The sequence below is a fragment of the Primulina eburnea genome, chromosome 16 (assembly GCF_022965805.1).
Source record: "Primulina eburnea isolate SZY01 chromosome 16, ASM2296580v1, whole genome shotgun sequence".
In the NCBI taxonomy this organism is placed as follows: Eukaryota; Viridiplantae; Streptophyta; class Magnoliopsida; order Lamiales; family Gesneriaceae; genus Primulina; species Primulina eburnea.
The window spans coordinates 7,197,728-7,214,819 of NC_133116.1; the positions used below are offsets into that span (position 1 = coordinate 7,197,728).

General features: G+C 35.5%; 1 protein-coding gene across 3 annotated transcripts; it reads left to right on the top strand.

The window, feature by feature from the left end:
• The first annotated feature begins 1,676 nt into the window (after positions 1 to 1,676).
• LOC140816202 (mitochondrial intermediate peptidase, mitochondrial) lies at positions 1,677 to 10,806 on the top strand. 3 transcript variants are annotated; one of them, XM_073175296.1, is made up of 17 exons: positions 1,677 to 1,888; positions 1,967 to 2,048; positions 2,205 to 2,257; positions 2,351 to 2,405; positions 5,162 to 5,300; positions 5,393 to 5,447; positions 5,608 to 5,830; positions 6,231 to 6,326; positions 6,651 to 6,770; positions 6,882 to 7,007; positions 7,804 to 7,959; positions 8,537 to 8,653; positions 9,064 to 9,186; positions 9,277 to 9,344; positions 9,633 to 9,768; positions 9,864 to 10,029; positions 10,204 to 10,806. In XM_073175296.1, the coding sequence occupies exons 1-17, from the start codon at positions 1,728 to 1,730 to the stop codon at positions 10,446 to 10,448; spliced, it is 2,121 nt and encodes a 706-aa protein (XP_073031397.1). In that variant the 5' UTR covers positions 1,677 to 1,727; the 3' UTR covers positions 10,449 to 10,806. The 3 variants fall into 3 exon arrangements, with proteins under 3 accessions (XP_073031397.1, XP_073031399.1, XP_073031398.1); XM_073175298.1 differs by lacking the exon at positions 1,677 to 1,888 and having other exon boundaries at positions 1,984 to 2,048; positions 2,351 to 2,410; XM_073175297.1 differs by lacking the exon at positions 1,677 to 1,888 and having other exon boundaries at positions 2,004 to 2,048; positions 2,351 to 2,460.
• The last annotated feature ends 6,286 nt before the right edge of the window (positions 10,807 to 17,092 follow it).

Below are 17,092 nucleotides of genomic sequence, written 5' to 3' on the forward strand. Positions count from 1 at the left end.
GGTGAATGAACTCGTTCAAATTTTCTCTTGTAACAGTGTTATTTCAACTGTTTTTAGGCGGTTGAAAATGTCTACTCAAATTATTGAGATTGTGAACCACTATAAAGTGCGGAAAACGGTTCACAATCTTTAATGCAACTAAATACACAATATCAGGCTAAAACAATGAATAGATACTTGATAGATAAATGATTGCAGAAAGTAAAGTAACACAGGTTTGTTATGGATGTTCGGAGAATGAATACTCGTACGTCATCCCTTCTTCCTCCTTAAGAAAGAATCCACTAAAAGACTTTGACTTTACAAACTTCTTGCAACAACCCACTCCAATCAGGACTTATCACACTGCCTGTTTTGGAATTCTTAGTGATCATTTTACATTTCTGGATATTTTAAGAACACTTAGTTCACCAGATATCAAAGTTGAATCAAATAACCAAAGGGTTACTGATATGAGTAAATGGTTTTGATTTAGTAGCACGAAAATGATCCCTAATTGATCAGATAAATTTCTCTTGAGTGTGTGCTGATTGAGCGATGAATTGTATGAACTTTTGAGAGCGCTCAGAGATTTTCTTGAATAGCAAACTAGTTGTGATAATGTAGCTCAGAAAATCCCTTATTTGTTGCTTGCATACGCTTCGGTTGATATACACGTTTTCCTTAACGGTCGGAAAGGACATAACAACGATAACCTGATACTCTGTATAGACGAGTTGCTATCAATATATTTGAGAATTAAATGATCTTTGATAAACGCATTTAATGTTCTTTTCGCACAACATCGTTTCTGATACGCTTTTCTTGAGGAGTTCCATTTAAGGAAACTGTTTTGGGCAACAGTGCTTTAGGTCTATGCTTGGTCTTCCTCTTTCTGGGAAAGATATTCAAATGTATATCAATTTTGAAACTGATGTAAGAGATTGTTGACTTCAAGGCGGTGTCATACTTGAATGTATTTAAGCCGGTCAGAGAATGTCTTTTGAGTAATAGCTAGTTCACTTTAATGACCTGTTCTGATAACAGTCTGAGAGTGAGCGGTTGAAAACGGCTTAGATCACGGTTGAATATTTGGGCGGTTGAACTGCTACAAATTTGATAGCCGCAGCTAAAAACTTGTTTTTGTCATACACCAAAATTCTTGGGAATAATATTTTCTTAACAATACTCTCAGCATAAAAAAATAATACATTTTCATAGATGAACCAAATAAGAGACCCGTCTCACAAAATACGATCCGTGAGATCGTTTCACACAAATTTTTGTCATAATATAATAAAGCATATTATTTACGGAGATATATGTCAAATTTTTTTTAGGCCTGAAAATCTATTTGACATGTTACTTGAAAGTAATCAGAGAGCTTTCCTAAATATATATATATAAATATATATATATATATATATGTGTAAATTTTTTATAAATCAATAATGATAGGACATGAAATTTTATTAATTTAGGAAAATATTAATTAATTAGTAAACTAATAATTTATTATTTTATTTTTTTAATTGACACATTTTTTATAAATCAATAATGATTAGGACATGAAATTTTATTAATTTAGGAAAATATTAAATAATTAGTAAACTAATAATTTATTATTTTATTTTTTTAATTGACAAACATAAATTGAATTACGTAAAAATCAAATTAGCTTGAATTGATAGAGTTTTGCTAGTCACTTGATTTACGGACGGAACAGAAAAAATTATTTAGTTTTCACCATGCGAGCTCTGCTCCGTAGACCCTCGGCGTATTTTAGCTGCTCAGGCCGCCTTCTACACTCCGCTAGGGCTCCATGGATCAAGGAAACTGGTCTATATGGATTTGACCACTTGAAGACCCCGCAGGGGTTCCAGCGCATGGTTGATGATGCAATCGATCGGTAAGGAAAAAAAATTCTTGTTACTTTTTCTTATTTTTTTGGATTCGGTATGTGCAATGTTTACATTTATTGTGCTAGGTCGAACGAGCTTGTTAATTACATCGCCGGAATGCCTTCAGCTCCCGAAATTATTAAAGCAATGGATGAGATATCCGATACGGTGTGTTTTCTTTAGCTTCTCAGTTTTCCCTTTATGGTGGATAGTGAATCATTGTTGATGCATTGGTGCATCTCCTATGAAACACACACGCACACTAATGCCAAATTTTTTACTTTCAATTAGAGTGATGTGCTTGGGGTGCTTGTTATTTGGTAGGTTTGTACTGTTGTTGACTCTGCGGAGCTTTGTCGGCATACACATCCAGATATGTGAGCTGTTATTACTTAAGTTGTGTGAGCTTATCTACTTGATTTTTACGTTTGGTGATTTTTTTTCTTTGTGGGTTTTGGTTTTGTATCTAGGGAATTTGTGGAGGAGGCGAGCAAGGCATCTCTGCGCATAAATGAATATCTACATGTGAGGTGACTGCTGATAGTGGTTTATGTTCATCGTACCAACTTGGTGCAAGTTGGTAAAGCTTATGGCTTTCTCAAAGTGATGGTCTTCTTTAAATGAATGCTGAAAATTTTGCTATCTACAGCATGTAAATTTTTTGTTGGATTACCGAGTTGGAAAGATGGTAATGATTCACTAAGAAATTCCAAAATGGGATTTTCGCTATTCTGAATTGTTGATGTTGAGAAGATATAACCGGACTCTGGCACAGCTGACAAGCGCTATTGAAAAATGATTTATGAAAGTATCTTATAATATCGAGCTTCTTGCATTTGCTTGTTTAGTATTATAACGATAACATTGTGTTACGAGCCCAACTCCCATTATAGAAGGCTTAGATACAGTGAGCCCAGATACAGGCCCAAGCACAACAAAAGGCCCAACAAGTAAAATAAACACTGAGAAGCCCAAGATAGTACAGGTGTACACCAGGAGAAACAAAGGAGAAAACACGTGATAGGGAAGGGAGGAGATTAAATACCAATAATAGGGGAAGAGAGAGCATTCAGTTATAATTTCTGTTACGTGAACACTAGCACTTGCTAGGGAGAGGAAACTTTGTACAGAGCTTTCAAACTCTGGGTTCTTAATCTTCTATTGAATATAATATTTCTTTGGTACCTGTTCTTTATTTTTCTAAGACCTTATTGTGTGTGTAATTGTGATCATAACATTGGTCCGACCTGCCGGATTCGAGGGACGATAGAAGACGATGGCCAGCACCAGAAATGACGCCAAATTTGAAACGATGGAACGCTCTGTGAATGGATTACAGGAGAGCATGATACAAGTGCAAGAGAGGCTAGAGAAACTTGATCAAACTATCGGAAGCCTCACTGGGTTGGGAGAGTTGATGGCAGTAACAAGAGCAGAATGGGTCGAGATAGATGAACTTAATAAGACAGTTGGGGAGGACCAAGGGCTGAGAAAGATCTGTGATAGCATCCGAGAGGGGAGGGAGGGCAATAGCCATTACACATTAGTCAATGGTTGTTTGTTGCACAAGGGCAGATTAGTGATTCCACCAGCCTCGAAATGGGTTCCTATATTGTTGAATGAGTTCCATAAAACACCAATTGGAGGTCATGCCGGGGCATTCCGCACATACAAAAGAGTGGCGAATAATTTTTATTGGAAGGGGATGAAGAAAGATATTAGTAAGTTTGTGGCTTTGTGTACAGTATGTCAGCAACAGAAGTATGAGGCCACCAGGCCTGCTGGACTACTACAACCGTTGACTCTACCAGAAGTAATTTGGGAAGACATCGCCATGGATTTTATTACGGGGCTTCCGAAGTCAAAAGGGTATGATGTGATACTGGTTGTCGTGGATCGGTTGTCAAAGTATGGGCACTTTTTGCTATTGAAGCATCCATACAAGGCAAGTGCAGTGGCAGAAATATTTATCAAACAAATCGTGAGATTACATGGAGTCCCAAAAACAATAGTAAGTGACAGGGACGCGGTGTTTATGAGTTTATTTTGGTCTGAAATCTTCAGGCTGCAGGGCACTATACTGAAAATGAGCACTGCATATCACCCCGAAAGTGATGGGCAAAGTGAAGCTCTGAATAAGTGTGTTGAGACTTACTTGCGATGCTTCTGTTCAGAGCAACCCAAAGAATGGGCACAGTGGATACATTGGGCAGAATATTGGTACAATACCTCTTATCACACTTCAGCAGGAATGACTCCGTTTGAAGTGGTATATGGGCGCAAACCACCGAGTATTATTAGGTTTGTCCCGGGAGAGACACAGGTAGCAGCGGTATCACAAGCATTGGGGGACAGAGATGAGCTTTTAAGACAGCTCAAGTATAATCTTGAACGAGCACAGCAAATGATGACGAAGCATGCCAATAAAAAAAGAAGAGAGGTTCATTTTCAGGAAGGAGATATGGTATATTTGAAATTGCGTCCATATCGGCAGAATTCAGTTCATTCACGAGTTGCACAGAAGCTATCCAGTAGGTTCTATGGGCCGTTTATGATCATGAAGAAGGTGGGGACGGTTGCTTATCGATTGCAGCTACCAGAGGGGTCAAAGGTTCATCCGGTTTTTCATGTTTCTTGCTTAAAAAAAGCGGTGGGCAATCCCGAAACTGAGATCAAACTACCAGAGGAGTTAGACACTGATCTACTGCTGACTTTTGAACCCAACGAGATTCTAGCAGGAAGGGTTAAAGATGTGTATGGCCAACCATGTCAACAGATTCTTGTGGGATGGAAGGGACGGTCTGAAGAAGAAGCTACATGGGAAGACTACAAGGATTTCCAAAAGCAATTTCCTGATTTTCGCCTTGAGGACAAGGCGATTCTTGAAGAGGCCGGTATTGTTACGAGCCCAACTCCCATTATAGAAGGCTTAGATACAGTGAGCCCAAATACAGGCCCAAGCACAACAAAAGGCCCAACAAGTAAAATAAACACTGAGAAGCCCAAGATAGTACAGGTGTACACCAGGAGAAACAAAGGAGAAAACACGTGATAGGGAAGGGAGGAGATTAAATACCAATAATAGGGGAAGAGAGAGCATTCAGTTATAATTTCTGTTACGTGAACACTAGCACTTGCTAGGGAGAGGAAACTTTGTACAGAGCTTTCAAACTCTGGGTTCTTAATCTTCTATTGAATATAATATTTCTTTGGTACCTGTTCTTTATTTTTCTAAGACCTTATTGTGTGTGTAATTGTGATCATAACACATTGTTTTGCAGTGTCTTAACTCGAATCCTAGCTTGTACCATGCTGTTTTAAAAGCTGAGGCCAATTGTCACATGCTTACTGTAGAAGCTGCGAGGGCTGCGAATTATCTGCGCATTGACTTGGAGAAAGGTGGAATTCATCTCAGCCCTGGTATTGATCCTTCTCAAGTAGCTCTCACGTTTTCTTCTTCATATGCTGCTTCCTTTTTTATAATTGACTTTTCAAATTCTGTCACTTGACAGAAAAGTTGGACCGAGTTAATCAGCTAAATATAGACATTGTCCGCCTTTGCAGACAGTAAGCACACATCTCTTCTTGGAGAAGATCTTACATTTTTTCTCTATTTTGTGCTACCATTTAACTGTTTGTAGAGTTCCAATTCTGGAACTTATTCTGTTTGCTTTTTGCCTAATCAATTGCAAATTACTTTGTGTGTAATTAATTGTCTCTGGATCAGGTTTAATGAAAACATTATCACTGACCCAGGTCATGTGGATATATTCCCAGCATCACGTATTCCAATAAATTTGCATCATCTCGCCAAACCCATCAACCGCCCTTCGTTAGTGGTCTCAAGGAGATCAACAGGAGCAGATTGTTATTTGAAAGAAAGAGGATTTCGTTTAGCGACAGAACCTGATGCTCTGTGCTCTATTTTGCAGTTGACGTCTGATTCTGAGGTACTTTCTACATTTTTTTATGCTTCATAGCTATCTTGAAATGGAGTTTCACCTTCTGAGTAAGCCTCTAGTTTTCCCTTCAGATTGAGGGGAAAAATTTGTTGGCTGATGATTTCTTCTTTAAAAAAAAGGTAATCAGAGCTGCAAATGGTATTTTCATTTTCACTAATTACATTTTTAGGGAAATTGAGTTCAATGATTAGGATTCTGTTGATAGTTCTAATCTATGTTATTTCCTTGTTTCTTGTACCAATTTAGATGGGTGCATGGGATTAATTTTCAAGATGGATTTTTTTACAGCAATTTCTGATAAAAGCATTTATTCTACTTGTTTTTGTTTTTCATGACGTTATATCATCTTATTTAAAAAAAATGGTGATAATCTCTTAGACTTGTCCAGGTTAGAAAGTTGGCTTACGTCGAAGGAAATTCTGCTCCACGTGCAAATCTGAAAGTTCTGGATAAGCTTCTTGCAGCACGTCATGAGTTCTCCGAGGTTAGCAAGCACATTATAATAAACTTCAATTTTTGACTTTATTGAAGATGTAAATTATGTTTTACGGGTTGAAGTTGTGATGAGGGTAGGTACAAAGGTGGGTTTGTAATGTACCTAGTGAATGAAATCTAAAGTGTGGAAGATTAATTTTGAATATCACCATTTAGATTTTGTGATTATTTCATGGCGAAATACATTTTTTTTGCTCACTATTCGCTACTGTTTTGCACCTCTTTTTACTTGCATGTCAATTACCTTGAGCATATCTTGCAGAGAACTGAAATCCATACCATTTTCATTGTCATGCAAAATAATCATATGCAGATAATGGGAAGTAAATCTTACGCTGAATTCACTCTTAAGGATAATATGGCTTCATCACCTGAAGTTGTTCGGTCTTTTCTAAGCGACATGAGTAAAATGGTCAGACCAAAGGCTGAAGAGGTACACCACTAGATAGTCCTTATGTACAATAGATTAAAATTGATAATTTATCTATTATTGCTGCAGGGATTTTTGGTTGGCTTGACAGATTGTTGCATATTGTTACTGTAGGAGCTTAAGAATATTTCAAATTTTAAGAGCAGCAAAGGTTTTCTATTTGGTGAAGATGTTGAGCCATGGGATGAGCCATACTTCACTCGAATGATGAAATCATCGACCCACGATTTGGATTTCTCAGTTAATTAACTCTTTATATCTCATGTTCGTGTGGATTGTGCATTGAATATGTTTTTTTTGGGATGAGCCATACTTCACTCGAATGATGAAATCATCGACCCACGATTTGGATTTCTCAGTTAATTTGCTCTTTATATCTCATGTTCGTGTGGATTGTGCAATGAGTATGCTTTTTTTTATATGTATGTTTGTCTGCAAGAAGCTCGTGCATTTGAAATTTCTCTGAGAAAGAGTATGAATTTTTCTATATGGGTGTTTTATGCAAATAAGAGGTTTGGATAATAAACAATGGCCTGACGAACTTTGTATAGCAGAAAATTATGAATGAGTCACTCTACACGTTGGTTGAAATCTAGTGCATGTCCAAAAACGCACAAGTAGTGCACTGAAATTTGGAGATGGCAATGGCTGTCAAGATAGTGAATGGAAATGTTATAAATAAACGGCTTATGTTTTGTCTGCTTATGCCAGTCAAACTAGTTAATAAATCCTTGTGATGGCATGCTCATGATTTTTATGAGTTAGAAAATCTGTCCATTTCCACTACCCTCTACCTAGAGAGATTTGTAACGTAAGGAGACAAATGCATGGTAGACATTCCCAGCATTTTCTTATCTTCTAGTTTTGAACTGATATCAACTCAATCAGGGTTATATTTGATTTCAATGCTATTATTTGTGAAATAGCCTAAGTTTGGTTTAGTAATTGAATACTGCCGTTCTGATTTTTGTGGTTTTAAATTTTATTTGTCTATTATTCAAAGGCAATGAGCTGATGTTGCTGTATAATTTTGTAGGTTGTTGCATCTTATTTTTCCTTGCCACAATGCATCGAGGGGCTAAAAGTTCTGGCCAAGTCATTATTTGGGTTAAAATTTCAGGAGATTCCGCTTTGTCCTGGTGAATCATGGCATCCAGATGTGCTGAAATTATCCCTTCACCATCCTAATGAGGTGCATAAATGGAGCCTTCTCTTTGATATATGTACTCTGTGCTCTTCCTTACCCAGTCATTCAGAAATTAAATAACTAATAGCAAATTATATGATCTTTATATATCAAACATAACATCATATGTTCAGAATGTTCCCATTCATGTTGCATTGCTTGGTAGTTTTATAGCCTCAATCTTCCCAGTTAGTTTTTTTCATTTCTTCTGACTTTTGAGAGTAATAACTAATAAGCGATAACCAGCCAGTTTCATGCACCCGGTTGAATTATTATTGCCCAAAGAAGTTACATTCGCTTCTGTAACTGCTTATCTGCTAGTCAAGCATTTGAAGTTAATCTGTTGAGTGTTCTAATCTGTATACATAAAGCCGTTGTAGATCCCTGGTAATACTAATTTTATTATTTTTGTCTTCGATTGTGTTGGTTGAATATATGGAATTAGTGTTATGTAGCTCCAGTGTTCCACATTTCTCAGAAAGAAACGGAGTTGTTTTAGTGAATATGGCATCTACATGAATATATCTGCTATCTTTGAGCGTAATTTCATCCTTAAATTTTTTAATTGTACACAATGATGCAGGGTAACTTGGGGTATTTGTACCTTGATTTGAAATCGAGAAAGGGTAAGCATCCTATCTGTGCTCATTTTGCTATCAAAGGGGGGCGCCGGATTTCAGAAATAGAATACCAAGTACCGGTATGCAAACATTTCGTCTGCCTCCTTTCTTTCTTTTATTTATCTATTTATTTATTTTACACTTATGTGGCAATGCCAAGAAATCTGATACCATTGCTATAAAAAATACACAACTCATGAAGTTGGCATGTTCCTTGATCTGTGCTCACTACTTGTTCTTGCTTGGAAGATAATTCAAGTCAGAATGAATTTTGAAACAACTACTGGTATTATAAAAAGGTGAACATGAAAAGCAGTTGCATATTTGAAATTTGTTTGGGTGGACATTTCTAAATTAACAGTTAGTACGGAAGATGATTATTTTAACATATAGCATATACAATTTGGCAGATAATAGATACTGATCTGTGCGTTCATTATTTTTTTCCTTGTGCTTACAGATGCATTATCTCCTCGTTATTTTTTTGCAGATTGTAGCCCTGGTTTGCAATTTTCCGGGGTCAAACTTTGCTTCTGTGAAGCTTCATCATTCTGATGTAGAAACACTTTTTCATGAGTTTGGGCATGCTCTTCATTCATTGCTTTCCAGAACGGTAAAGTTTATCCTTTTACCTAAGTCGAATAGATTTCACTTAAATAGGAAGTAACACAATCATAATTCTTCTGAATGGTTTCTCTTTCAGGATTGCCAACATTTTTCCGGAACCAGGGTTGTTCTTGATTTTGCAGAAACACCTTCAAATCTCTTTGAGTGAGTAGATTGTTGTTTCTAGGCCCTGCAACTATAAATGTACAAACTAAGACAACAATTCCGAAATTTCTGCTTTTTACGACACATGATTATTCAAAATAGTAAGTAAAAGAATAACATTGAGGGTGGGTGGTCTTTTAGATTGGGCTTCATTTCCTATTGCAGTTTGAAAACATCTCAGACTACATGTCAAACATTGGTCTAAGCTTCATGCTGTTATCTGGTGGAAGAATAAAAGCCCTATCATGTGCATGATTGGCCTTTCTTTCATTTTATTGTGAATGACAGGTACTATGCTTGGGATTATCGAGTCTTGAGGACATTTGCAAAACATCATTCAACAGGTGAACCGATACCTGAAAATTTGGTAAAATCACTAGTAGGAGCAAAAAATATGTTTGCTGCAACCGAATTGCAACGCCAGGTTTGTTGTCCAATGCTCAAATGGATTAATCATCTGCTATGTCCATTACAGATGACACACTGACATACTTAATCTTTCACCTGCGTCTTTTCCAGATCTTCTATGCCTTGATCGATCAAACACTTCATACAATGCAGCCCTCTTCAATCCAAGATACAATTTCTGTTGTCTCGGATCTGAAAAGAGAGCACACCAGTTGGAGGCACGTGGAAGGAACTCATTGGCACACACGATTCAGTCATCTTGTTACTTATGGTGCAGGTACTATTGGGCGCTCTGGATATTTATCTGCCTAATACATTAGTTAGTTTTAGACATTGCAGGTTCGAGAACAGAAATTATGCACATCTACCATCTAGTTTGCTTGTTCGTTTGTATTTAGAGCACTACAGCCGCATTGAAATTTGGTTTTCCTTCTCTTCTTTCAAATTGCAGGTTACTACAGCTACCTGTATGCCAAATGCTTTGCTGCAACAATATGGAAAAAGATTTTTGAGGAAGACCCATTATCAGAAGCTGCAGGATCTGCTCTAAGATCGAAATTCTTAGAGCATGGTGGAGCCAAGGATCCAGCCATCATATTGAAAGACCTTGTAGGGGATTCTGTGATAAGAAATCTGGATGGAGGCATTATCCCTGACATCACGAGCCTCAGCGAGGAGATGAAGCTAGTGAACTAGAGATTAAGTGCCACGATAGCCAAGAAGAAATAGAGGCCGTTTCTTGAACAATAAGACGGACGGGTGAACAGAAGGGCAAAGTTACATTGTTCGGAGAAAATAATTTGACTGAAGCATCTTGGCAAGCGATGCAGTAAGGACAACTGAGTTAATTGGCTGGGATTGAATTGATTTTGATTTCTTGCGTTGTTTGGGTAGCTGATATTTGTATCATCGTATGTAAAAGGTAGAAAATTTTCTTGACTCCCATGATGAATTCATGGGCCATTACAAACTCAGGTGAACAGGGGCATTCGACTTTTTGACTAGGAATCAATTTATTATATATTTTTTTGCGGCTGTAATATTTATATGTTTTTTTTTAAAAAAAGTTAAAATATATATATTACTCTTGTGAAATTTAGAGGTTGTTAAATTTTTTATGTAAAAAATCATCTATTACCTCTTATGTGCTTTCAAATTTTGAGTACATAAATTGTCATGTTTTCAACTATTGAGCAAAAATATGTGTTTTTAGGGACACAGAAGTTAATAATCAAGAGGGTTCAACAATCTCAGGATTTCATAGGAAAATATATGTAAGTGATCTTTTAAAAATACACATTTGATATCGTTTGACTATAGGTAGGAGGGGAAAATGGATTGAAATTATTATATTCCAAGTCGTTTCAAATGTTGAGTAAAAAAAAAAAAAAGAACTGAAACAAGTAAATGCGATTGGGCAACTTTACGAAAAATCATCATCTCTATATTCAACTTTTTCTTTACTCCTCATCATCTCAAATCTTTGTTTTAACTCCTCAGTTTTTAAAATTTTTCCAAATTACCTTTACTCCTCATAATTATGGTACATGACATTGTTTTACTTATCGAGCCTGTTTTTAAAGGTGTATAGCCTCAAGACATATAGTCACACAAGATTTCCAGTCTACATACCATATTTAGATGATCGACTTTTTTTTTATTTTTTTTATAAATGATTCTTCATGCTTCTGTATAATAAATTCAACAGTTTATCTCTTTAACCAGAGTGCCGTCATGTTATATCCACTGATTTTTACAGATTGCTCCTCACACCCCAACCACATAATCACAACTGATGGTTTCTCACACATATTCCTTCAACCGCAGTTAATACAACATTGTTTCGTTTCCTACTTCGGGGTGTATAATAAAGTAGTTCAATTTGAAACTAATACATGAGAGGGGCAAAAACCTTGGTTTTTTATTCAAACATATAAACAAGTAACCTCCTGTAGAGGAGGAGGAACTTGTTTAACTACTTAAAGTAGCAAAAGTTAAAACACACATAAACCAGAAAGAGAAAATGTTATAATGTTTTGAAAGAAAATGAAGAGGTTGAATGATGCCTTCATCTTCCTTCTGTCTTGGTTTTTATAGAAGTCCTTTGCGGATATGAACTCTGGACTTCAAAACTTGCCTTAATTTTTCTAATGCCTTCTAGCTGTATTTGACATTATCTCTTGAGTGAGTTGAGTGAGTGGGTGGTTGAATGGTCCCTCCACTTTTTTTGAATAGTTTTTTTCTAGATAATTAATCTAGAAACTGTTTATTCTTCCATCTTTATCTCTTGACATAACCAGTAGACATGTATTTGGATCATATCAGCTGAAATCTCGTTCACTGCTTCTTTAAACCGTTTGGATCTTTGAAGATTACCAGTAGCTTTCTTATCGCTATAATCTGTCTTTTAGAAACCTTGAAATACGTAGAATACATTTTCTTTGGTTTCAAACTTCGTTTTAATTCTTGATTGATTTTATATGTTTCCATTTACTCTGTATTTATAGGTGTATTTGAGTCCAAGTCTTTTAGTTAGTGGGCAAATTACATGCCTACTTGCTTTTGTCGAGGAATCTTTGTCTTTTGTTATTCCCAAAGAAAAGTGATTGTAGTCACATGTCCACTTATTTTTGTCGATAAATCTTAAACTTTTGGTGTCCCTGAGGAAAACATGGTTGTGGTCCTTCACCACTTGGTCCTATCTCTGCAAGATGCTTCTTGTCTAACCGAGGTCTGAAGTCTTTGTAAAATTCTCGCTCCTTTTGATTTAGGTATTCTGGGCGGATCAGTTCTGATCATCTTCCTACATAAGCCATGTTGCAGAATTTTCGACGAGTTTCTTTACTTCCCGGCAGCTTGCTATTCCACAAAAGATTTCTTCACTTTTCAAATAAATCTTCTGCAAAACTTGTTGTTTTTCCTATCATAGTATTTAACATGAATGATCCATTTACCGAATTATGATAAAACACGGAAAATTAACTTTGTCTATCTCGGTTAGACAGACCCATAGACCCCATGCACTTCTGGTGGAAATGTCATCTTCAGTTATTAAAGTAACAAGGGGTGTTTCTTCTATCGGAGGATCCTAAAAATGAATTTTTGAACATTAATATATGACCTCCTTAACTTGATGAAATGAAAGGCTTCGTGAGAGCTTTTTCTTGCTGGTTCTGGTGCTGTACTAAAGAAGTATAGCATCTCCTCTGGACAAATAGTCGTTATTTGCCCATGTTTTATGAACCGCTTCCTGAATCCATTTGGGTAGTCCTGAAATTTTGGAGAAGCTAGGTGATGTAGTATAAACCGAGGCATGATCCCTGAATTCATATAAGGCTTTTACTTTTTTTGGATATGAATTTGGTTTCATCCATACCTTAAGATATTTTCATAAAACATTAGCCCTGATTGTGGCGGGGTTAATGCCTACTCTTGTTTTTAATTTCTCCCACATTTGTTGATAAACATGAAATGAAGAAATTGTAGCTTCATTAGTATCAATTTTAGATTTTCCCTTCTCTGTATTACGTCCAAGGTTGATCTTTCTCTCTTCGATCCTCGAGATTAAGGGTTGACTTGAATACTCGAGATTTGAATCTATTGTTTCAATTTTTGTTTCGGCCGACTCATCTAGAGATGATCCAAACTTAACACTTATGCTAGGGGTATTTGAATCCTCTGCTCCAGGTATAGAGTCATGTACTCGAAAACTCTTCGTTTAGGAAACCAATGGTTTCTCATTGCCTTGGAAGATAGGTCTTTGTATTACAGATCATATATAAATATAAGCATGTAAACATCATGTGATTCGATCAGAGACAATTCTCTTATCGGCTTGTTGTAGCATTTCCGCAACTTCTGTATTTGGAGCAAGCTTATTGAACTCGTTTTGAAACATTTTAAGGTGTTCCCTCAAATGCATCTGCATTTTTATGATGACATCGATATCACAATTGTCAATCTCTTGTTAAAAAATCTGCAAGAATATTTTAATGAGATTTAATAATCACAATATCAAAAATATAATTTTGACATAACGCTTGTCATCTTAATAATCTGGCCTTCTCGGGTTTAGATTCTATTTTATTCCTTAGAAAATATTTTACTTGTGTTATCAACTTTTAAAGTAAATTTCTTTGCAAGTAAAACTAATGACAATTTTTCAAAAGCCCTTTTTACTGCATAAATTTTTTTTCATTGATAAGCCATCTTATGGCTTCTGCATCTGAGAAATGTCCTACTGCAATATCTACATGGTTGTTCTCTTTCTAGAGTGAGCTTAGTTAAAGCTGCCACTCACCAATGATCACTGGAATCTGTATATAATACAAGATCATCTTCATTCTGTGGAATAGTCATTTTTGGAAAATTTTTACAAATCTCCTTAAGTTGGCTAAGTCCCTAGGTGTGTTCTTTCGTCCATATAAATTTCGCATCTTTTTTCGGTAATAGACTGAATACTTTCCTGTGTTTTGCTTGATTTTTAATAAACATCCCAGCAAAATTAACAACTCCTAGAAAACTTTGAAGTTGTATTTTCTTTTAGCTCGTTTGGAAAATTTTGCACATTTTCTACTATATGATCCTGCAAAATTATTCCAGACTCAACGATTTTTATCCCGATGAATTCAATCTTTCTTGTAGAAATGACTGCTTTCTTTTCAGATAGAACTAGTCTTTTTTTATATAAACATTAGAGAAAATCTCTAAATACTTAATACGTTCCTTCATATTTTTAAATGCGATTAAAACATCATCAATATAGACAAACATAAATTTGAAATAATTTTTAAAGAGACTATCCATTTTCTTTTGAAATATGAGGGGTGAATTAGTCAATCTCATTGGTAATACTTCTCAGATATAATGTTCTTGTGGCGTGGAGAAAACTGTAAATTTCTTGCTTTCTTCCTGCATTCGAATTTGATAAAAACCAGACTTACAATCAAATTTAGAGAATATCTTTGCATTGTGTATGCAACTAATTAGATGCTCTCTACTATGTATATAATACCCATCAAACTCCATAATCTTATTAATTTCTTGGTAATTAATAACTAGTATGGGTTTTTTGCTTTTTATCTCACCATGATTTCTTACAAGAAATCCTGGACTGCTGTATGGTGAAATTCCTGCTTTTATTAAACCAAGATCCAGATGTTCTTTGATTATAATCTGCATATCCTTTTGATCAATTATGTTCATTGGGATAGGCTTGCATCCGACAAATTCATACTCTTTTCCTTCCTTGATTTTAAGGCAGGCTTTGAGTTGATTCTTATCCCACCATTCCAAGGGATCTTCATTGTAATTTTCTTTGATCATCTTCTTGACATCTTCTAACGACACCGTTGATTCAAACTTTCCCTCATTATAATATAGAGCTATCATGAGGCATTCTATTTTTTCTAGTTGGAGCTGTTTATCTGCACTTAATTGGAGCATTGTTTTTCCAAACCGTCTAGAATCCTTCATTTTTGGGTTCAGAAGTTTTCTTTCATCACCACGCTTGCTGCAAAATTGAATAAGAAATTTTCTATAAAATGCCTCTCTTAATCTTTGGACCATGATATTGTGATCACAATGTGTTGTGAATATTAGCGTCTACTCTCGTTTTCTTGTGTGTAGGACTTAAACATTTGTAGGAAATTGTTTCCGAACAGACTATCAGCTCCTGTATCATGAAAATAAATCGGTACCTCCAATCACGATTTCTGTCATTTTAATTCATTTACATAAGATTAAAATTCTTTTAGAGACATCTCTCCCAGCAATCTTAGGTAAATCTTCTTCCAAATTATTTGGAAAAACTCCTCTTTTTGCTGTACAAGTTCCAGCGCCTAAATCAATATAAATAACAAAATTTTCTACCTTATATTGTTCTTATAACATTCCTACTGGAATGTATATCGAGAATGAGCTTGTGGTTATTGAATTTTCCACATTTTATCTTCAGCCATAAACTTCATTTCATGTTCTAGACGTTTCCAATATTTATGTTCTTCAATAAGCTCTAGCCCAAGAACCAATTGATCTGGTTCTTTTCCTTGGATTCTTTTGATATGAACTTCTAATTCTTCGATATTGATCATTCCTTGGTAAGTTACTATCATAGGTTGTTCTAAATAGTATATGGTATTACAAGAAAATTGACTCATTTGTTTCATAATATCAAATACTTTTTATAATTCCTTCCACCTTTTTGGAAATCTGAGCTTTCCTATTGTTGAAAAGCTTTTTAGTGCATGTTGGGTTTCTTGGACATGTGTTTTTCCCCACCTGTAGCTCGTAATTCTATTTCCTTGAAAAGATAGTCTTCTTGATTTCAATTTAAAACTTTGATTCCTCTGTAGAATCGATTTGTCTCGTATTTTGATATCTATTTCTTGTATTAAGGGAAACTCAACTCTTTTTGGATAAATTTCTTGAGCCACTTTTCCAAATATTTCAGGTATTTTAATAAACTCATTTCTAATAAACAATTCTGAATGATATGTTTTAGATAGAGTATATAAAATTTGATAGGTAATAGAATATAGTCTATTACCTTCTTTCATCAGTCTTTTTTCTTTGAAGTTCTGATGCAACGTCAAAGCTCGGCTGAAATCTCGATCTGCCAAGTTGCAAGCAATTTTTGGATAAATTACTCCTATAATTTTTCCTGCACAGATATTTCCTGATATTATTCCCAGTACTGAATCTTGAATGTTACCTATTCGTTTATCGCATATAGCGATATCAATGGGTGAATCTATTCTTTCTTTAAAAGTAGCTTCTATCATAATATGGATTGCTCCAATATGAATCCAGGACATGGTTCGTGCTACTTCTATCTAGAGTTTTTGTAATTCATCCTTGATTTCTTTGGAAGGAATTAGTTGCATCTCCATTTATTTCTTATAAGTTCCATCGGAATTGTCATTTCCTTTCTGGAAACTTTATAGATTAGATGATGCTTTCTATTTTTTAGGTCGAGACTTCCTAAGAATTTTTCTACATGTCTTGCAGAGAATATCTGATACCTCTGAAAACTGGGATTTTCTCTCATGATCCTTTGGACTATGTTATGGGATATTGTTGTTTGACTAAAGAAATCAGACAAATCTTCATGTGTTTCGTGTCGAAGCACCTCGTCTTCAGTCAGATTCTGATTCTGTTCCATCAGATCCTTCCTGACTTAAGACTTCATCTTCTTTATATATACTTTCGTCTGAGGCAATATCCTCAAATCGGTATACTTGAATAAGGTCTTGATAATAAACTGCTTCTTCAATATTCGAGGTTGGATCGAAGCGTTTAACACCTTTTTTTTTTCATTTTCTGGACAGTAGGTTGAAATA

Coding starts and splice junctions, on each gene's coding strand:
- LOC140816202 (XM_073175296.1), top strand. CDS start 1,728: ATGCGAGCTCTGCTCCGTAGACCCTCGGCGTATTTTAGCTGCTCAGGC. Junction 2,406..5,161: donor GCATAAATGAATATCTACAT/GTGAGGTGACTG, acceptor ATTGTTTTGCAG/TGTCTTAACTCGAATCCTAG. Junction 7,008..7,803: donor CCCACGATTTGGATTTCTCA/GTTAATTAACTC, acceptor ATAATTTTGTAG/GTTGTTGCATCTTATTTTTC.